Source organism: Staurois parvus, unplaced genomic scaffold (genome assembly GCF_062004578.1).
Source record: "Staurois parvus isolate SC_StPar_1 unplaced genomic scaffold, SC_StPar_1.0 ptg000013l, whole genome shotgun sequence".
Classification (NCBI taxonomy): domain Eukaryota; kingdom Metazoa; phylum Chordata; class Amphibia; order Anura; family Ranidae; genus Staurois; species Staurois parvus.
The window spans coordinates 3,054,000-3,077,894 of NW_028317809.1; the positions used below are offsets into that span (position 1 = coordinate 3,054,000).

At 44.3% G+C, this 23,895-nt stretch overlaps 1 protein-coding gene across 1 annotated transcript in view; it reads right to left on the reverse strand.

Annotated features, from left to right (window-relative positions):
* The window catches only part of PSD3 (pleckstrin and Sec7 domain containing 3), a 661,118-nt gene that overhangs the window by 461,043 nt on the left and 176,180 nt on the right, over positions 1-23,895 (reverse strand). Inside the window, exons 3-4 of the mRNA XM_089675248.1 lie at positions 21,351-22,356; positions 13,042-13,431 (exon numbers count right to left, since the gene is read on the reverse strand). Of these exons, the coding sequence (XP_089531374.1) occupies positions 13,042-13,431; positions 21,351-22,356 (1,396 nt within the window). The remainder of the gene's footprint in view (positions 1-13,041; positions 13,432-21,350; positions 22,357-23,895) is intronic.

Here is a 23,895-nt window from a genome sequence, read left to right on the forward strand (position 1 = left end):
GGAGAATAATACCGACATCCATACCTCATACTAAATCCCAAACTGAGTTTTTTTTTTCTATGGCCCCAGGTAATAAATACTTCCATATACAAAAAGTCTAGCATGCTGAGATAGTGGAACAGCAAAACCCAATGTGAACAAAACAACTTAAGATTTTAACAACATGACATGATTAAGTCTTGCAGGTTAACAGCAGTGTTCATGCTTGAGCCCGTGTACGGCACAGATCACAGCTGTTCTAGTGAAGAAAGGCTGGGAGCAGCTTGCAACTTACTTATTAAGTCGATTGTCCTGGCATGACAGTACACTGAAAGAAAAGCATGCAGACACGCTTGAGCCCATAGGAACAGGTTGAGGTAGATGTCATTCTCTCTTCCACTTTGAGTCAATTTTGGTGCAGAGAGCAGAATAGAAACTCACCCTCCCCTGGAATAATAGACACACCGCTGTGTCTCTCTTCCTGCTACTTCTTTCAAATACTGTAATTTACAACATTATTCCAGTCAATTTGAAGCTGCAATACAAACCACTGTCTGATCAATGGTTAGGTTCCCAGCCATGGAAGCACAGAGTAAAATTTAACCCTTGCGTCAACCATTATGCCAGTGACGTAGTTGTTGCATCAAGGGCATTGCTTTCTCAGGTATACAATATTATCATAGAGATAGAGATAGGAAGCACCTCAGCTTTCACTAAAGAAAAAAAGAAGTTTGATTACAATTAGTTTACACCACTGTGCACTTCCACACCTAAAACTTCATCCTTATAAAAACATCAACAGTTCTGTAACTTTTTTTTTTTAAAGTGGCACTAAACCTAAAACAAAAAAAAGAATAAAGAAACTTTAAACTTCTCTGAATTATATTTACATAATATTGTGCCTTTTATTTATTTTGGATAAACATACCTTTTGATCCTGTCAGTGATCTCTTCCTGTTAGTGGTGGCAACGATCTGCAGGGTCATCTACCCTGTGCAACGTTGCCACCTCATGTGCACATGCTCCAAATGCCATTTCTATGGCTCTCTCTACCTATGCTCTATTTAGATATGAACAGCCCAAGCGGGCTTGTGATCAGTCTGCCCTGCCATGAATGCTTATGACAGGGTAAGTTACTGTCAAACATTCTTACTTGCCCCGTCAGGTGGTGCTACTGGTGACAAAAGTAGCTGGGAGCCTGATCGGGTGGGTTAGAGCACATTCAGTACATTCTCGGCAGGGCAGACCAGGCCTGCCAAATATCTGGGCCATTCAACAGTCAGAAGACCTGGAACTAAAAGAAGGCATAAAAAGGTATTTTGGAAGCTTTTTTTATGTCATTTGGTTTGGGAGTCAATTCTCAACCCTAATTTGTAAAAATTGTGCTTTAAAGTGGTTCTAAAGCCTCCCCCCAGGTTATACTTACATGAGCCCCAGCGCTGTGCATGAGAGCAGCGGCTCTCCTTGCTTTGTCCTTCCTCACTGGGCAGATCTAGAACAGCAAATGCCATTGTCTCCCCCTCCTTTCAATCAACTCCAGTGGCATGGGAATCCTACTGTCTATGTCTATGGATTCAGGAGCAAGCCTGTACGAATGCCCCCATGGGAATCGGCTTCCTATTAAGGGCACGAGCAGGAGAGGAAGAGCCAGGAGCACCAGCAGGGGACCCAAGAAGGAGGATTGGGGCAACTCTGTGCAATTTTATTGCACAGAGCAGGAAAGTATAGACATGTTTGTTATTTTTTTTTTTTTTTTTTAATTCTTTTACAACCACTTTAATAATACAGCCTTTACCCATGTTTTTTTTTTCTTTTTTTTAAAGCCTGCTTCATGCAGTTTATCTGAAGTTTTCAGAAAGTATACCTACATGAGCAAGAAATGGCAATGCACACACAAAGCACTACATATTTTATGTACATGTTGTTGCACAAGGCTTAAAAGCAGAGGTCAAGGAAATGGCCGCACACTCTGCTTGGTCTTGATGAGTTATTGAAAAATTGTCATTAAAATATCAAAAAGGTACTTTAGTACATGAGTATTCATAACATGAAGTGCTAAGAAACGTGAAACGCATCAACATCTTTCCTGTTTATATCTTTTACTCATGTACTAAAGTACCTTTTGATATTTTTATGACAATTTTTCAATAAATCATCAATCATCAGCAGAGTTTGTGGCCATTTCCATGTGTTTTGCTGTCTTTCTGGGGCAAGCCGGGCTGAGCACCTCTGTAGTTGGTGTGTTAAGTGGATCCTGCTACATAGACCTGGGCAGTGTCTTTCTCTTCGTGGTTTAAAAACAGAGGTGTTGCTGGACCCTAGAACCTGAGTACTGGCCTCTGGTGTCCAGCTAAGTACCCCTGTTTTCAGGCTTCCAGCTAATTCTTCCTAAAAAGGATCACAGTGTTAACTGCTCCTTTATTACTAAATACACACTAAATGCACCTCTGTGTGCGCTCACACAAAACTGTCCTGAGAGCCCCAAAGCCCCGGACTCCTACTACACAAATACTGACCATGCTTGAGATCTCAGTATCAACCCCTCTCATCTTCTGAGCCTCTACAATGAATTCAATTATAGACTAATTGAGAGGCAAAGTGGGGCAAGGCCAGATTCTCAACCACAAGAACACCCAGAGTTTTCAAGCTCTTGAGGTGCTCTACGAAGCTTATGAGAACAAATGCAGACATCTCTGGGTGCCTAATATCCATTTAGTAACTTTAATATGACCACAAAGTGCAACCAAATTGTATAAACGAACATTACTTGTAGTGTCTACAAGTATCTGCACTTGTCTTAAATTGTTTTTTTTGTGGTTGGAAAGAGTCCTAGATTCTGGGCCTAGACCAGCAATGGGCAAACTACATCCTGCGGGCCGTATACGGCCCGACGGACCTTTTAATCCGGCCCGCGGAGCTAGGCTCCCGTTAGGCTCCTCTCACAGTCCGCCCTGAAGACCGGTGTAGCATGAAAATCTGTCTCCTATGAGGATCTGTCCCCCTCGACGTATCTGCGCATGTGCCGGAGATCGCCGATCGGCTGCTAATGCCTGAAACTGGCACATGCGCATATACGTCGAGGGGGACAGATCCTCATAGGAGACAGATTTTCATGCTACACCGGAACGGCGCGGGAACGCGGCGAGAGGAACGCGCGGAGCAAAGGTAAGTGAATTGACACGGGGATTTGGGGACTTAATATGGGGGATGAATTAATATGGGGAATGAATTACTATATGGGGGATGAATTACTATGGGGGATGAATTACTATATGGGGGATGAATTACTATGGGGGATGAATTACTATAGGGGGGATGAATTACTATAGGGGGGATGAATTACTATATGGGGGATGAATTACTATATGGGGGATGAATTACTATATGGGGGATGAATTACTATGGGGGAAGAATTACTATGGGGGATGAATTACTATATGGGGGATGAATTACTATGCTTACTATGGGGGAATATTACTATACTTACTATGGATGACACATACACATCATTCATCAACTCTTGGTCCGGCCCCCGGGTCCAATATATGAACCCATTGCGGCCCTCAAGTCAAAAAGTTTGCCCACCCCTGGCCTAGACTGTATGCAGTACTTTGACTTGTATTTTAAAGTGGAATTACACTGCATCTGAGTACCACAAAGCAAAAAAGCTATTTAATTCATTTTTAATATTCAAAGCTCATCCATGCTTTATTTAGCTGAGAAATCACTTTTAAAACCCCCCCTCTAGCATTTCTGGCTGTGGCCGTCTTGAGTAAGGGCAGATGATTCATGTAGCATTTACTGCCTGGAATCCATCGGCCTTTAGCTCAGGCGTGCAGACAGTAGGGTGTGTATAGCTGATAAAGCGCTTCCTCCTCTCCTGAAGACTCCTGGGATGTATTACATCATTTATTTAGGCCTGGAAACCAGGAAGTAACTGAGGAAATATTAAAAAAAAATTTTTTAATACAAGTAAATATGATATAATTTCCTCTCTGTTTATTAATACTAGCAGCATACAGTGAGGATTAAAAAAAGCAATGTTGCTTGAGAGACTAAAAAGCCGAACTCCAGAAAACTAAAAAGTCTCCCAGTTGCTTCCACTTTGTTATAATACCACTAACAGTTGAGTGTGGAATATTTAGAAGGAAGGAAATTTCACGGATGCACAGGTGGCAACCTATCACGGTACCACGCTTGAATTCACTGAGCTCCTGAGGAGTCTGCATGCCTAGGCGCTTGATTTTATACACCTGTAGCCATGGAGGTGACTGGAACACCTGAATCCAATGATTTGGAGGGGTGTCCCAATACTTTTGGCAATATAGTTTATATGCGTAGGCATGGCATGCCTATGTCTCTGTAGTCAGATTTACAGACATGACCCTTGGCCAGTGCCGCTGCTGCAAGAAAGTTGTGACAATGTCTGTGAACCATTAGCCAATCACAGCCCGCCTTATGCAGCTGAAGCCAGTAGGTGAGTGGAAAGCAGAAGATGACATTAGCAGAAGTATGACATCACTGCCTGGAGAGCAGAAGGGGTACGCTCCTAGAGTGCAATGTACACAGAGGATGAATTACTCCACACTATGTTAGATGTCACCAACAGCCTGTCACCCTTACAACATTGACACAATCCCAGAATACAACACAGAGAATGCTTTGCAGTCATCTTACCTGTGGACTAAAAAAAAAAAAAAAAAGCAAAAATTACTGAATTTTTTTTTTGAGAAAAATTTTTACATAAATATAGGGCAAACATATCATTTACATTATAAACAAAGTGCTTTGGGTGGAATGCCTTCACAGATACTTTAAATTCTGCCTTTTTCAATGCTAAGCCCAATTCAAAAACATGGTTTTCTTTCATACTACGGAGATCCTCAGTGGGCTGTAGAAAAAGTGCCAGGGGGCCACATGTTAGATATCTCTATATACCTGTCATGAAAGAACTGCTAAACTCTCCTAATGTTATTTCCCTGGCTATTGCACTTATATTAAAAGGAGAAGTCTGTGTTCCTTAAAAAGTAGACATTCATACTCACATCTCTGCTGCAGCATCGGTGTGATGCTGCACCCATCCCACATCACCTCTAAGTCCAAAAACTTAGCAATCCCACTTTATGGGATCGAAACGCTGGTGAAGGACGTCTCCGGGCATTCTCCGCACGGGCACTGTGTGGTATGGCGGGCGGTAATATGAGGGGGTCTGTGATATGAGGAAGAGAAGAAACGAACCTTCAGGCCCCAGTACAAAAATCCACGAAGGACCTCTCAGACCCGAGCCCAGGGCCCTCTACTCCAGTTGCAGTGCTAGAGTTGTCACCTCATCAATCGAACACATATTAATATACCCAGGATCTGAGGATAATTTAATACAGATAAGGACTAGAGTACGTCTGCGCTGGCTGATTTTCCTGTGAAAAGGATTACCAGTTTCAACACTACTGAAATCATTTCGGTTATAAGCCTAATGATGGCTTGCTTCACTGATAGTGACAGCTCTTTGGATCTCATCAGCCCTGGGTCCTCGTTGACTACCCTGGACCACCAGGAACAGCAAGCAAGGACCACCAAGCTGACAGCAGCCCAGGACCACCCCAGGATACCTGCACGGCAGCACCACCAGAAAGGGTAAGCTGCCACCACCTATCCCCACAGACCTGCCAGCCTCCGCAGGGCCCTCCCCACTAGCCCTGTGTCCATCCCTGACCACCAGGAACCAGCTCAGGCCCACTGATCGCTGCTCCGCTGCCCAACCCATACATCAGTTCTCTGCCCACCCCTGGACACCTTGCACCCAGCTACCACCCCTGGACACCCAGCACCCAACTACCGGCACCCAGCTACCACCCCTGGACACCCAGCTACCGGGCACCCAGCTACCGGGCACCCAGCTACCACCCCTGGACACCCAGCTACCGGGCACCCGGCTACCACCTCTGGACACCCAACACCCGGACCACCCAGCGAATCAAGACGTCGCCCAGCGCATCTCCCGGACCACCCAGCGAATCTCCAGTCACCGAGCCGCCAGCATCACCAGACGCCGTGCCTACCAACACCCCCAGACATCGCACCCTACGACCCCTCCACTCGCCGATCCACCGGAACCACCGAAGACCCCTCGGACGCCAGCATACTGCACCCACAGATTGCAGCTACAGAAGGACTCTAGTGGACTCCTCCACGGTGATACAGACTCTCCACATCACCTCGCCCTGACCCGTATCCCTTCACCTCCCCTGACCCGAACAGCACTGCACTCACCCCAGCATGCCACCTGCACTTCTCCTCCTCGTTTTCCTCTCCTCCATCCCAAAAATCGCCTCCCTCTACCCGCCCACTCCCCCAAAACAGCTCTACATTGCCCCCTCACTTCTGCCCTCTCCCCACTACGGCACTCACCACCTCCTCCTGGTACTCCACTCCCCGGTCGACCCACGTGCCACCACTACCAGACCCACACGCTCCTACACCTCCCATTCTCATGCCACCCTCCTCACCCTTCTCTTTCTCCTATCCGCTGGGGACATCTCCCCGAACCCTGGCCCCTCACCACCTCTCCCCCCCTCCAGGAACCCCCCCTCCAGGGACCACCCTGCCCCCGCCAGCCGCCGCAACCCCCTCAACCTCATACCTGTGCACCTCCTCCCCGCATCCATCCCCCCTCTCTCGGTTGCACTTCTGAACGCCCGTTCGGTTTGCAACAAACTAACTGCCATCCATGACCTCTTTATCTCCCGCTCCCTCAACATCCTAGCCATCACCGAAACCTGGGTACAGGCCACTGACACTACCTCCCCTGCGGCACTCTCCCATGGAGGTCTCGTCTGGTCCCATTCACCAAGACTGAGCGGTCACAAAGGTGGTGGTGTCGGCCTGCTCCTATCACCGCTGAGCACCTTCCAGGTCCTCCCTAACCCCCCCTCCCTAACCTTCTCCTCCTTCGAGGCTCACTGCATCCGGCTCTTCTCACCCACCCCCCTAAGGATCGCAGTGATCTACAGGCCCCCCGGATCCATAGCCCGTTTCCTGGATGACTTCGCTGCCTGGCTTCCCTTCTTCCTCTCCTCTGAGCTACCGACCATCATTCTCGGGGACTTCAACATCCCCATCAACGACAACACCCCAGCTACCTCCCAACTCCTCCACCTAACCTCCTCCTTCGCGCTCACACAATACACTCAATCCTCCACCCACATCAATGGGAACACCCTGGACCTCGTCTTCTCCCACCTCTGTACCCTCAACCAGTTCTCTAACACCCCCTTCCCTCTCTCCGACCACCACCTCCTCACGTTCTCCATCTCCCCTTCCCCTAACCCTCCCCCCCCCCCCAGTGCGCCAAACCATCACCAGCCGCAACCTCCGCAACCTGCACCCGGCCCCCTTCCACTCGGCTGCCGACCGCTTACACGACAGCATCCTTCCACTGTCGTGTCCTGACCTAGCCACCACCGCGTACAACGACTCACTATCAGCTACCCTAGACTCTCTGGCACCCCTAACCACACGCAACATCAAACCCAGACCGCTCCAACCATGGCAGAATGACAGCACTAAATGCCTCAAACGTCGCAGTCGTGCGCTGGAGAGACTATGGCGCAAAACCAGGTCCCCTCATGCATTCTCCCTCTACAAATCTGCCTTCCTCACCTACACCTCCTCCCTCCACGCCGCCAAGCAGGCCTACTTCGTTAACCTGATCAACACCCTCTCCACCTGCCCTCGCCGACTCTTCTCCACCTTCAACTCCCTGCTCTCTCCCCCCCCTCCTCCACTCAGTACCTCACTTACCGCCCACGAGATTGCCACTCATCTCCACAACAAGATTGACGCAATCCGCAAGGACATAGTCAACTTGCAATCTACCTCCCCATCTAGCCTCCCCCCTTCCATCACCCCCTCATCTCTCCCCTCCTCTGACCTCGCAACGGCACTGCCCCCCACCACACCCAAGGCCCTGCCTACCGTAACCCCCCCATCACTGCACTCCTTCAGCCCTACTACCACTGAGGAAGTCACCAGAGTCTTCTCAGAAGCCCGCCTCACTACCTGCCCCCTGGACCCTATCCCCTCTCAACTCCTCCGGTCACCCCCCTCTTCCCTCATCCGCTCCCTTACCCACATCTTCAATCTCTCCCTCTCTACTGGCGTCTTCCCCTCCCCCCTAAAACATGCGCACATCACCCCCATACTCAAAAAGCCCTCCCTGGACCCCACTGACCTCAACAACCTCAGACCAATTTCCCTGCTGCCACTCACTTCCAAGCTCCTTGAGCGCTTGGTCTTCGATCGCCTAAGCGCCCACCTAACTGACAGCAACTACCTTGACCCACTACAGTCCGGCTTCCGTCCCCTACACTCCACCGAAACTGCCCTCCTCAAAATCACCAATGATCTACTAACCGCCAAAGCCAAAGGCGACTACTCTGTCCTCCTTCTCCTAGACCTCTCCGCGGCCTTTGACACAGTCGACCACCCCCTCCTCCTTAATAAACTACTCTCCCTTGGCATCAGAGACACCGCTCTCTCTTGGTTCTCGTCCTATCTATCCCAACGCTCCTTCAGCGTTTCCTACAACGATGCCACCTCCTCTTCCCTCCCCCTCTCTGTTGGGGTCCCCCAGGGCTCTGTCCTTGGACCCCTTCTCTTCTCCATCTACACCTCCTCCCTTGGCAAACTCATACACTCCCACGGCTTCAATTACCACCTCTACGCTGATGATACTCAAATCTACCTATCCACCCCTCACCTCACCCCCACATTCTCCGCCCGCATCACTCACCTCCTAAACGACATCTCTGACTGGATGTCGCTCCATTTCCTCAAGCTCAATCTCTCCAAAACCGAGCTTCTCGTCTTCCCCCCAGCCCGCGCCCCCCCCCCCATCCTTTCTATCACTACCAACACCACCACCATCAATCCCGCCCAGCAAGCCAAGGTCCTTGGCGTCATTCTGGACTCAAACCTTTCCTTTCAACCTCATATTAAATCACTCACAAACACATGCAGGCTCCACCTCCGGAACATCGCCAAGATACGCTCCTTCCTTACACAGACACCACTAAACTACTCGTACACTCCCTGATTATCTCACGCCTTGACTACTGCAACTCCCTCCTCACCGGCCTACCCCAGTGCAAACTCTCCCCGCTTCAGACCATCCTGAACTCAGCTGCCAGACTCATCCACCTCACCAGCCGCTCCACCTCTGCCACCCCCCTCTGCCTCTCCCTCCACTGGCTCCCCATTGCCCAATGCATTAAATTCAAATTGCTCACCCTGACCTATAAGGCCATTCACAACACTGCCCCTAACTACCTCACCGACCTGATTCCCAGGTACCACCCTACCCGTACCCTTCGCTCTTCACAGGACCTCCTTCTATCTTGCTCCCTGGTCTCCTCCTCCCACGCACGACTGCAAGACTTCTCCAGGTCCTCCCCCATCCTCTGGAACTCACTACCCCAATCCATCAGACTGTCACCTTCCCTCCTCACCTTCAGGCGCTCCCTGAAAACCCACCTCTTCAGGGAAGCCTACCCCACCCTCACCTAACAGCCGCTGCCCTTCCCTCCTCCTACCACTCCATCCCCCACAGCCATTTCCTCCTGTACCACTACCCCCTCCCTCCTAGATTGTAAGCTCGAAAGAGTAGGGCCCACTTACCCCTTGTGTGCTGTTTGATGTTACTGTACTGTTTCATGTATTGTCCCCCCCTCTATTGTACAGCGCTGAGCAAACCCTTTGGCGCTATATAAACTCGATAAATAAATAAATGACCACTGATCATTCAGTTCTCAGTCATCTCAGAGCAGAGAGCATTGACTGTCAATCACTGCTCTCCCCTCTGCCCCTCCAGTGTTCACTGAGGTGCCAAGCTGGAAAGGGGTAAGCACAGCTGCCTCCAGCTCTCAGCCACATGCTAAGAGGTGAAGCCAGCTGTCAATCAGGGCGCTTTGTGAATCGGGCAGTAATGTTGGGATCCTTCCAGAGCCTGAAGCGGTTTTTCTATGTCAGCTCATAATGAGCTATAGCCAGTTATCACCGGATTCTGGATCACAGGAGAGCAAAAGTAAGTGCACGACTCTAACCTACAGGATTTTTTCTTTTTTTTTTTTTTTTTAAAAGGGTCCACATATCTTGACTTATTCCCATTCAATGAGGTGCCTAGCGGGTTAAACCAAGGCTTTTATTATCTCTTTGGGTTTCTGATTGCCATCTGGGGATTTACCTCTCTATCATCTACCAAAAACTGGAATATCAGTTTTGGAATGACTAACTCCTTTAGTGTGAATCCACCATTTTGGAAAAACTGCCCATACTGTAGACCCTGCCTCAACAAACACTGCCAGGTTCCAGCCTCCGCAAAACCATGTCCAAAAAATCTTTACAGTCAATTGTCAAAACCTAACCTCTAACACTGACTCATTGAACATCATTGCTGCAATTTTTTATTGTTAGCTGGTAAGTATAACACAAGAATTGGGCGCACTCTGATTGGTTGTCAGTTTTTAGAAACTTAGCCAAAGTAAACATGATAAGCAGATAATCTTACTATCATCTTAAAAGAACAAATACATAGGATGTACAGTAAAGTAAAATAATAGCAACTGCAGTGTTCAAGACACATGACCAATGTGTAAGGATATCTCCAGATAGCCTTTTTATAAAACTTGTGTGCTGTACTTGCTGCTGGTTGCAGGCATATGGAAATGGATATGCTATTGTTTATCATAGGGGTGTCCAATCTTTTGACTTTCCTGGGCCGCATTGGAAGAAGAGGAATTGTCCTGGGCCACACATAAAATACACTAAACAATAAGGATAACTGATAAACAAGACGAGTCGGACAGATCACAAGTTAACGAACACTGATATAGATAATGTACCTATCTGAGTAATAAAACTTCATTTTTTTTGTAATATTTATTATTATGAAAGTAAAAGAGGGCAACAGAAAACAAGTGCAATATTTGACACTGTTTCTGATAAACTAACGCATCAATATCTGGTTCGATGGATGTAGTAGGAATTCTCAATGAATTCTCAAGACGCTCATCAGATATTTTAGGTTCTAACTTTGCCTTTGCGTGCTTCATCCTTTGAAATAGTTGCTTACAAATATAGGTGATACCGAAAACTGATGGCATGAATAAGACCTGATTGTGAAGGGTGAGATATTTTTCTTTGGGAAGATAAAAAAGTCCAGTAAAGAAACACTGTAAAATTTTTCTTCGGCCGCATGTGATCACAAAGTGTAAATGCATTTTTACAAAAAATCCCCCCCCCCCAAAAAAACATTTTTAAGTAAATTTACGGTTTTGCGTTGGGCCGCATTCATATCCATCTTGAGCTGCATGCAGCCTGTGGGCCCCTGGTGTAACATATTCTAATCATAAATACTTTTGCCGTACATCTTCCCTATGTATGCAAGACACGTAATATATCTTAACATTGTTGAACATAATTCAGAGGTATATAATTTTTATTACATTGATATATTTTAGTATATATGGCCATGCAAGACACTATTTTATTTTTTAACCCTTTTTCTTTAAAAAAGCCAATTGAAAAAAAACATTCACATTGTACATGTTCCACATTTCTGTAATAATAGAATTGTCTCATCGTCATGCCTGTAAATCCATGGTAACCACAACATTTCAAAACAGGAATATATTTAAAAAAATGGAGAAACTGAATGTTAATGGAAACATAACACACAGCACACTAGATGCAAATACAACCGTAACTAACGCATCAATATCTGGTTCGATGGATGTAGTAGCAATTCTCAATGAATTCTCAAGACGCTCATCAGATATTTTAGGTTGTAACTTTGCCTTTGCGTGCTTCATCCTTGAAAATAGTTGCTCACAAATATAGGCGATACCGAAAACTGATGAGATGAATAAGACCTGATTGTGATGGGTGAGATATTTTTCTTTTGGAAAATAAAACGTATAAAAGTCCAGTTACGAAACACTGTAAAATTTTTCTTCGGCCGCATGTGATCGCAAAGTGTAAATTAATTTTTACAAACAATTCCCTACCAAAAAAACATTTTTAAGTAAAATTTGTGTCGGGTCGAATTCATAGCCATCTTGGTGCCGCATGCAGCCTGTAGGTCCCTGGTGTAACATATTCTCATCTTAAATACTTTTGCTGTACATTTTCCCTATGTATGCAAGACACTTAATATATCTTAACATTGTTGAACATGATTCAGAGGTATATCATTTTTATTACATTGATATATTTTAGTATATATGGCCATGCAAGACACTATTGTCTTTTTAAACCTTTTTCTTTAAAAAAAAAAGCCAGTAAAAAAAAAAGTCACATTTACGTTTCTGTAATAATAGAATTGTCTCATCGTCATGCCTGTAAATCCATGGTAACTACAACATTTTAAAACAGGAATATATTTAAAAAAAATGGAGAAACTGAATGTTAATGGAAACATAACACATAGCACACTAGATGCAAATATAACCGTTGCACTACCTAAATCCCAAATGACTACAGCAGAGAGCACTTTAACTTCCTACAAGCATGGTTTGCTTAATTTAAAATAAATAGTTGGATTGGTTAATCTATTGGTTTCAAATATTAAGAAAAAAATGGCCACCTATGCTTAGGTGACTTTGTTCATACTGTATTGTAATTTACTCATTTCCTCAACATAAAAGGTGTACTTATTGTGCAAGGACCCAAAACAGGCATGCTGTTGGCCAAAATATGTCATAATAGTGGCCAATAGTATTGAAAGTGGTTTCGAATTATTCCATACTATTCCACTGACTACAACAAACCTTGCTGAGGGCTTCACTGAGGAAAATTTGATATATTTTAATTTTCCTCCATCAACTATTGTGTAGAGTTGGACACTTTCAAAGTGATGTTCTGTGATAGCATGGAGGATATGAAACCCTAACATTTAGGATGCATGTAAATATATAATATTGATAATATTCTGTATTCTTAAATCAATATCTAAGTCCAAGGTATAAGAATTCTCTTTTGATTATCAACACAACAGCTTTGTCTTACCTTCCTGAGAGCTCCATCCCTTCATTAGTTTTACTTAATTCCACGCTGGTAATATTATCCAACCCATTGATGACATCATTGCAGAACCCCATTGTTATTCCATTGCCTGGGTCGACTTTGAGGATCTCTTGCTCAACTTCAACTGTGTTCTTCTCCAAGTAATGACTAGTTTCCTTGATTCGCTGCTGAATCATTGGAGTGAGTGGCATCTCAAAACTAAAAAAGCTATCTGGTTCATAGTATAAGGTGTCAAGTGATTCCACACTATAATATAAGGAAGTATTGTCCAGTATGTTCTCAAACTGTGAGCTATACAAGTCCGTGGAGTCCTCAGAACATCTTTTAGATCTAAATGTGTCTTCATGTTGGTCATCAGTTATAATCCTAGGGCTTAAATAAAATTTTGTAATTAGCTATATTTAATAGTTTAAAATAGCACATTAACAGCGCTTAAAGTGTTACTAAACCCAGGACCCTGTATTCACTATATCTGGTCTCCCACTGTACACAGAACATGGAAATGCAATTATTTTAGTAAATATAAACTGATAAATACCTTTTCTCATCAGCAGTATACAGCAGTCTAGTGACTTCTATCAGTGTAAAGCAAAGCACTGGTTGTAGGAGGAGTTTTTATTTTGCTCTAGTAGGATGAAGAACCCCTGACCTCTGTCTGGACAGTGCGGATTGGCCCTGTGCTGGTCACATGCACTCTCCCAAGAAAAAAAAAAACCTCTCTAGCAATACACACCAAACGGAGCATGTGCAGAGTGACTCCACACCATATGCCTTATCAGGAGATAAGAGGGAAACACTGGAAGGAGGGGAGTATCAGAGAAGTCAGGATCAAACCGAATTTTTACACAATGCATATGATTAACCCCTTAGGTTCCACAGTGAGTATAACAAGCATGCTTTGCTGCATATACAGACTGATTTTACTGTTTTGGGTTTAGTAACACTTTAATGTCTAAAGACAACACATTTTTTGACAAAGCGTGGAAGTTTTAAAACCTATATCAATTTTTTTTCTGTCTGTGACCCTTATTGGGAGATTCGCACTCTCTATTCACTCTGGCGATCACTGCGACCAATACAGAAAGTGACAGGAAATACAAAATTTCCCAACTTTCACCAGAACAAGAGGTGACGGATAATTTTCTAATGGGGACACCTGTTCTGGTGTCAGCTAAGTGGCAATTTCTTCTCAGTTCCTTTTGCATCTCTAAGACAAAAAGTAAGTAAGGAAATCTACCCAACAGGAGGCAAACAACATAAAATAAAACGGTCAGTCATTTTACCTTTTCCTTAATTAAAACTACCTTATCCAAAACTAAAAAGAAAAAAAAAATTGCAATGTTTTTTCACTAAACATATTAAGCATGTTATATTTACGTGCTCTGTGCAATGGAATCGTACAGTGCGAGCGACCCCAAACCTCCTCTTCTGGGTCCTCTGCTGGTACTCTCTGCTTCTCTTCGGCAAGTGCCCCCATAACAAGCCACTTGCTATGGAGGCACTCGTGAGCCACCGATCCAGGTTGTGTGAGTTTATAGACCCACACAGCGCAGCTTAGCTCTTCCCCCACTCCCTCTTCAAAGGATTTGGCTGACAGCAGCAACAGCCAATGGCTCTCCTGCTCTCAGTTAAGCCTGTGAAAGCAGGAAGAAAGGAGAAAGGAGCTGCTAGCAGGGACAGCATAGGATCAAGATGGACAGCTGGCTCCATCTCTCAGCACCCCCTCTTCAGCCCATGCTCCAGTAAGTGCTGGATGGGCAGAGCATCACTGACAGTCACTGCTCTACACACTAAGATAACAGAGAGCTGAGCAATCAGGAGTCATGTGCTCACTCAGTTCTCAAGGATTAGAGCCGGCGGGGTCAGCTGAAGCATCAGACTGGTAGGGACTTTTTTTTTTTAGCAATACAAACAAGTTTTAGCACAGTCACCATTGTGATGCTGTTCTGTGATATGACTTACATACAGTATATACAAACATATTCTTATTTAGGCTCCAAAGATGCAATGAGGGTCAATAAAGTCAATCTGTTTGGGTAGCTTGAGGGTAGACAACAGAAAGTAGCAGGGTATATACACAATACATTAAAGTGTGTACAATGGAGACATGTAGAGTATGTACAAAGTGCTACAGTATGCATTATAGTGTTCAAGTAAATGTGCTTAAGTATGTGCCATCTAGGTGAGAAGGCACATTTCATCACGAGTTATCCAATGTGCTCTCCAAGATATTAAAGCATACCTATCATGCAGCTTGTTGCACCAGTTCCCCCAGGCTGGTCACAGATCAGACCTGTACCACCCCTAAGTTTCCACTCCCAGTCCACACATCTTACTTGCTTTGTGCCAAGTAGCCTTGGTTAAAGTGTTACTAAGCCCACAACAGTAAGGTCAGTCTGCATATGCAGTAAAGCATGTTTGTTATATTCATTGTGGAACCTAAGGGGTTATTCCTTCACATTCTGTAAAAAGGCTGTTTGATCCTGTCTTCTCTGATCCTACCCTTCTTCTTCTGTCCCCAATCCATCTGCTGATATTACAGAGCTCTAGGAGTCGCTCTGCACATGCTCAATTTAGTGTGTATTGCTAGAGGGTTTTTTTTTTCCTTTGGGAGGGTGCATGGAATCAGCACAGGGCCAATTAGTGCTGTCCAGACAGATGGTCAGGTGTCATGCAGCCTCATAGGAAAGTCAGAGCACAATGAAAACTCCTCATACAAGCTTTAACCAGTGCTCTGCTTGACAATAATAGAATTCAGGAGACTGCTATATACTGCTGATAAGAAAGGGTATTTAGCAGCTTATATTTACTACAATAATTGCATTTCCACGTTCTGTATACTGTGGGAGACCAGATAGAGTGAATGAAGGGTCCTGAGTTTAGTAACACTTTAATCCTGCTACCGAGCCAGGTACACACCTCTAAGTCATGGAACCAAGTGCCAAAAGCACTCCCCTGTCCCTTCTGTCCTATATATCACAGTAACTGTAAGCCTCAGCATCTCTCCAGTCACTTCAATAAGCACTATCATCATCAAAGCCAAAGCATTTCTATTTCTTCAATGAAAGTGTAAGGCATTTGATGCATTCCAGGCTCAGCTGCACTCACACCTTTGCACATGATTTGTGAGCTAAAAGACATACAAAACACAACCATCAAAATGTCTGTTAGCAAGCATCAGTGTGAATCCAGTATAACCCTGGGCGTTGCAGTTATTCACATTTAACATTGAGGCTGGATGCACACTGTTGAAATATAAAGTGTTTTGGCATGTTTTAGTGCCTTATTTCTCTGCATTTTATAATGTTTTTGTCAGGCTAAAATGCAAAAAACACCCATTGAGCGATGCTAAAATTGTAGGATTTTGATAAAAAGGTGTGAATCACATGTGATTCCCTGAGGCTTACTCTGTCTCCCACTGGAAGGAATGACAATTTACTGTATATCTCTTCTACTGGTGTATGAAGGCCCCATGTTCTGCACCAGACATAACTATAGATGTGGAGTTTATTGTGAGCTTTTTTCTAAAGGGACTTGGGCACATCAATGCTATATAATTTGCGCACATTCATGACATGTAATTTGACTTGGAGATCCTGAAGTTGTGAAGTGCGGCCATCAGAGCGTATGTTGCTACAGCAGTCCCATGTACAGAACTTCCTGTGAAAATACCAACTGAAGGGGGATAAGAAGATGAAGGGGGAAAGTGAGAAAGACAGAGGTGGATTTACTAAAGGCAAATAGACTATGCACTTTGCAGTTTTTCCCCAGAGCAGGGGCGGACTGACAACTCATGGGGCCGCCGGGCAATAGGGGATCATGGGGCCCCTGTGTCCTTGCCCAAACTCAAAAAAGCCTATGAAAAAGGTACCAGGGGCATCTCATGGGGCCCCCTACTGACCCCGGGCCCTCGGGCAGTGCCCGAGTTTCCAAATGGTCAGTCCGCCCCTGCTCCAGAGCTTAATGAATGGGATGAAAACCTGCCGATTTCTATCATCCAATCATGTTGCAACTGTTTGGGTATTTTTTACAAAGTGAAGCTTCACCACATTCACTAAGCTCTGGGGAAAATAAGTGCAACTGCACTTTTAAAGTTCCCAGTCTATTTGCCTTTAGTAAATCAACCTCGCATTGCGTGTGATCAGGGGCGGACTGACCATTTGGAAACTCGGGCATTGCCCGAGGGCCCGGGGTCAGTAGGGGGCCCCATGAGATGCCCCTGGTACCTTTTTCATAGGCTTTTTTGAGTTTGGGCAAGGACACAGGGGCCCCATGATCCCCTATTGCCCGGGGTCCCCATGAGTTGTCAGTCCGCCCCTGCGTGTGATCTAAAGTAGGTGCCAAACAGAAGAGCCATATGCTTTTATATGATACACTGCAAGCACAGCATGATTCCACTGAAAGATTCTGGCCACCAACTCTTGTCCTAATATACAGTATTTTAGGGATAGAATATAAACAAATAGTAAACAGTGACAGTGATGTTATTATCAAGTTTAATTGTACTATAGTTGAGTGAATAATTTAAGAAGCATTTCTTGGTACAAAAAATTCCAGAGATTGAAAATATCCAATGTTAAGCATATTCCTATCTATCTCTATGGTTATAATGACTTTTTTTTGACATTTTTTGACATTTTCTAAAGGTGTTCATTAAAGGCTTATTAAAAGTGATATTAGTCATAATAATAAAGATTTTCTTTATGTAAAAACAATGCCCAATTAAAATACGTTTTTAGAACTCAGAAATTCATGAGAAACCAGTCTGTATGGTTCATTCTCTGTTATTCATACTACCAGTAAGTTCTACTCCCAAATAGGGATGAGTTCAAGCAGATTCACATCATAGCCCATATGCACATGAGCTATCCCACCAGAAAACTGTCACTGCATACCCCCAATCATAAGCGGGCAAGAAATTCCCCACCCCGCAGCCCTGCGTATACTTGGCCTTTGTATAAGTATGGCTGCGGGGCATCAAATGGCTCACACAATTATGATTGGCTCAGGTGGGCTTGGACTAGGATCTGAATATGCCTAAGCTCATCCGTTCCCCCCACGTAGAGAAAGCTCACTCACCATACTCATGTCACCAGTGAGATATCTACTCCACTTTATACAGCTCATAACCACAGTAACTATTTGACCAGCAAGATCCTTCACCCCACTGCTATTGCACAGAGTTTAATCACCAATATCTATTTTACCACTTACATCCACACTCCATTACATAGAGCTCTTTCACAAATATCCCACATTTCCACACATGCCTCACTTCCCTACATCCATGTCACTGCTGAGATCTGCACTTTAGCACACATCTCACTCCTCTGGAACCATGCTACCAGTAGGAACTGAATTTTAGTATACTCTTCAGTTCCCTGGACCCATCCTACCAGTGAGACCTGAACAAAGCACACACATTCCACTCCCCTGTACCCTTGCTACCAATGAGATCTAAACTACACACACACACCTCACTTCCCTGGACCCATGCTACCTGTAGGATCTGAACTTGACACACGTCACTCCACTGGACCCATGTTACCAGTGAGATGTATACTTCACACGCACATGTCAATGCCCTGGACCCATACTACCAGTGAGATCTGAACTTCAGCATACAGATCTCACTCCCATGGACCCATGCTACCTATGAGATCTAAACTTCACACACATACACATCTGATACCTGAACTTGGCACGCACATCTTACTCCCCTGGAACCGGGCTACTGGTGAAATCTAAACAAAGCACACACGGCACTCCCCTGTACCCATGCTAACAGTGAGATCTAAACTTCACACACGTCACTCCCCTGGACCCATGCTAATAGTGAAATCTAAACTTCACACACACGTCACTCCCCTGGATCCATGCTACCAGTGAGATCTGAATTTTAGCACACACATCTCACTCCCATGGACCCATGCTACCAATCAGATCTAAACTTCACACACACACACACGTGTCACTCCCCTGGACCCATGCTAATAGTAAAATCTAAACTTCACACACACGTCACTCCCCTGGACCCAGGCTACTGGTGAAATCTAAACCAAGCACACACATCTCACTCCCCTGTACCCATGCTACCAGTGAGATCTGAACTTTAGCACACACATCTCACTCCCATGGACCCATGCTACCAATGAGATCTAAACTTCACACACACATCTGATATCTGAACTTGGCCCACACATCTTACTCCCCTGGACCCAGGCTACTGGTGAAATCTAAACCAAGCACACACATCTCACTCCCCTGTACCCATGCTACCAGTGAGCTCTAAACTTCATACGCACATCTCACTCTACAAGTCAGTCTGCAGTAACCATGCCAAACTATTTACCCTCACTTCTATTGATCACAGCTAACTCCTATTCATTTCAACAGTGATCTCTACACTCCAGTTTGTCATTCCAAGGTATGGAACCAAGAGCCAAAAGCACCCCCCGGTCCCTTCTGTCCTAAGACCTTTTCCCCACCCTACTTCCCAAAACATACTTTACAATATCCATCTCACCAGTGAGATCAACACACCTGTACACAAAGCTTATTCCCCTAAATCCAAAGAATCAAATATATCCGCACTTGTGAACACAGCTCTCTCCACTACCTCCCTGTAACCAGTGAGACCTGTATAAATTATTACACAGGGGGGGCAGAACTGTGCAACAGCTGATGTTGTGAGAGAACTGTATATAGAATATGGGGCAGCTGTAGGAAGATGGAATTGTATATGTGAGTGCTGTGGGAGAATACAACTGTATATGTGACTGCTACAGCTGTGTGTATGGCTATTTGAGGGTGAGGGATGAAAACCATATAAGACTGGCCATACATTATACAATTTTCTTGAGATTTTTACTTTAGATTTACTAAAAAACATAAAATACGAGGTCAAACCTAAACAACACTTTCAATTGTATCCAGTTAGGCAGGTCCTTGCATTACATAGTTGAAGGTAAACCTAAAAGAAATTTGGCAGAAATTGGATAGAAAATTTTATAGTGTATGGCCAGCCTTAGGCCAAGAAAAAAAAACTGGAGAGGATATGTGTATGGCAGGTTGTCAGAGACATGTCTATATGGAAAGGAGGCTAAGAAACAAAACTGTATATGGTTGCTGGAGGGGATACGTGTATGGCAGGTTGTCAGAGACATGTCTATATGGAAAGGAGGCTAAGAAACAAAACTGTATATGTTTGCTGGAGAGGATACGTGTATGGCAGGTTGTCAGAGACATGTCTATATGGAAAGGAGGCTAAGAAACAAAACTGTATATGTTTGCTGGAGCAGATACGTGTATGGCAGGTTGTCAGAGACATACCTATATGGAAAGGAGGCTAAGAAACAAAACTGTATATGGTTGCTGGAGGGGATACGTGTATGGCAGGTTGTCAGAGACATGTCTATATGGAAAGGAGGCTAAGAAACAAAACTGTATATGGTTGCTGGAGGGGATACATGTATGGCAGGTTGTCAGAGACATGTCTATATGGAAAGGAGGCTAAGAAAAAAAAAACTATATGGTTGCTGGAGAGGATACGTGTATGGCAGGTTGTCAGAGACATGTCTATAGGGCAAGGCTGCAAAGAAAATAAAAACTATATTGTTGCTGGAGAGGATACGTGTATGGCAGGTTGTCAGAGACATGTCTATAGGGCAAGGCTGCAAAGAGAAAAAATTGTATATGGTTGCTGGAGAGGATACGTGTGTGGCAGGTTGGCAAAGACATGTCTATAGGGAAAGGCTGCTAAGAAAAAAACAATGTATATGGTTGCTGGAGAAGATATGTGTATAGCAGGTTGTCAGGGGCATGTCTATATGGCTACAGGGTCGCGTATGCCAACCAGCATCCACTCAAATGTTTTTCAATTTTGTTTTCAAAATGTCTTGCTCTAGTTGAGATCTGAACGTCATTAGTGGTTGTCTGTCAGTACAACAAATTTCATATTTAAAATTAGCATTCTTGGACATAGGTTTACTGTCCTGTAACCCTTTCCACTCCAATGCGCTAACATTAAGTGGCCTGAACTGATGAGAGCATGTCAAGGGAATAACAAGTTTGTTGTGTGAAAACTGCACTTGGTGCATGCAGAGGATGAACATTTAGCATGGATAATATTTTCCTTTGTTGGAACCACAAATTCACAATTCTTAAAGAGGAAGAACAAATATCTGTGTGAAAACGCAACTGATAGAATTGTTCATCAACACAGCAGGTTTCCTGTAGTGCTCAAAATATATGGATGAACCACATGTGAACTACACATCTTTACACCTCACCTCTTAAAGGATCGAACATCTTCACCAGGATCAGGCTCCTTTATGAAAACTTCATTGTCTAAACCATCCTGATACTGACCGGTGTCAGACACACTCCTAGGCCTCTGAATTACCGATGAAATAGTTGTTCCCATTATGGCACTAGTCCTCTCAAGGTTTGGAATGTAGCTATTTGTTCCTGCAGCTATAAGGGACGTTGTATCATTTTGCTTTTCATCAGCTGTAGATGGTGAAGTGTCCTCCCACCCAACCACCATTTGTGTTTGTACCGTTGCTGTACCAGTACCGTTATGAGCAGCATTTTCTACACATATTGGCATAGCAGATTGTGACTGAGCTGAGCCATTATTATCTTCCTTATTCACTCTGCTTATCACAGTGCTTTCTACTTCAACACTGCTGTTATCCATGATAGTTGCTGTTGAAGAGGAAATATTACTATGTTGTGATCTTGGATAGTCAGCAATCTCTGTGATTTGTGATAGTGAGGATTCTGAGAGCGTTTCCTCTTCTGAGATTGCTGCCAACTCTCTCTCTACATATAAATAAGACTTTTTATCCTGAAGAACAGGTGCTATAGGTGTGTAGGGGGTGTCCTCCTGACCTGTAACCATCACTTCTTCAACTTGTTCTGGTGTCTGAGGACTTGGAACAATAGGATTATCCACAATGTTTTCTATATTGACAGCCAAAGTACATCCTTCCTGTGTGTTAAGTTCTTGCGTTGATGAACAGTTGCTGTCTGCACCATCTGTTAAACGTTGGGGTCCATGCTTTAATTTGTCATGTAAACATTGTTCAGATTGTTCTGTTAAATGGTCATTATGTACTACAGGGTTGGCCTTGTGAAGGTCTCTTTTTTCTTCTATACATTGTATTGGTTCAATTAAATGTCCTTGGCTGACTTTAAATGTATCATTTTCTCTAGGTTCTGTTGTCCCATATTCAGGAAATTCATTGATGACGCTAGCAGCCTGTGGAAGTAATCTTGTGTTTCCAGGGTCATCTGTTGAAAACAAAGCAATTATATCATTATTCCAGATTTGAATGATTTGTCTGCAAAAAAGAAAAAAACCCAAAACTTATCTAAAGTTGGAGAATCTAGTATATCTAACATTCTATGCTTACATGAGCATTTACAACCTCTCAGCTCTTCTTAAGCGGGCATATGAATGGGTATTATACCATTTCCCATTACTATCATTCCCCTTCATCCTTCTGTTCGAAGTTGTTTTAGGTGATATTATATATACATTGTGCTCTCTAAGCACTGGTTCACACTGATGTGGCTTACAGAGAAAGATAATTAATTCTTCCAAAAGCGCAACTGTATGAAAACTGCAGGAAAAACAAATTGCTATCCAAGTTGAACAGAATTGCACCACATATGCTCCTTGAATCAAACGGAAGGAATTTGCACTGCTTCAGTGTGAATCTAGCCTAAAACTAGCTAAAGTCCCTTGGTTGTTGAATCTACTTTCATTACATATTATATGACAATGTATGTGCACACATTTAGGTATTTTGCACCTACCACCCTTCTTTTGTTTTTCTTTATTTCTCGGTATTGTCATGTACTAGTGCTTTATTTCTTTTTTTTGGAAAAAATAAATAAAGGTGGTTGAAACAGAATACGCAATGTCACCATAGCTCAAAAGCCACAGCTTGGTAAATCTGTCAATATAGGTTAATATAAATCATATATATATATATATATTGTAACGGGGTTAGCTCGGCAGCGGGTGTGTGTGACCCCCTGGATGGGTGCACAACACAAAAAGATAGGCACAGCACAACAATAGTGGAGGTGAAAACAAACAGGTGCAAAATATTTACAGAAAAATGGTAAACCAAAAAGAAACATCAAAATAAATCCTGGCCAACTTGGCTACTTACTGCAACAACAGCTTTCGCTAGCTACCCACTAGGTACAGCCTGCTGCTATACCTAGTTGCTAGTACTTGGAGGCTAGCCACACAGGCTTTGGTCTCTCTGCACACAGGTAACAGGTCAGCTCCCCAGACAGTTCAGGCACAGATCTGGTTCCAGGTTGGAGCCACTCCCTAAGCACTCTGGGAAGTTTTATACAGGTCTTAATGAGCCCACTACCTTCAGCTGGGCTCATTACCTCCGTGCAGAAGGACTCAGCACTTCCCTCTAGTGGAACAAATCCCCATACAGCCTGAACCTCGGAGAAATGTATCGTCCATCCAGGACGCAACCAGGTGATTTCACCTGCCTACTGTCACATACCCCCCCCCCTCTTGTTTCAACCTTGGGGTTGTAACACCAGTAGCCAGGCAGGCATGTACCCGGGATAAAGCATCCACATTTCCCATCTGAACTCCAGGGCGATGCTTCACCATGAAGGTACATTCCTGTAGGGCCAGAAACCACCTATTTACCCTTCTATTGGTCTCCTTATTTTGAGCCATCCATTTCAAGGGAGCGTGGTCTGTGATCAGGTCAAAATGTCTGCCCAGCAGATAGTACCGAAGGGAATCTAGGGCCCACTTTACCGCTAAACACTCCTTCTCAATCGTGG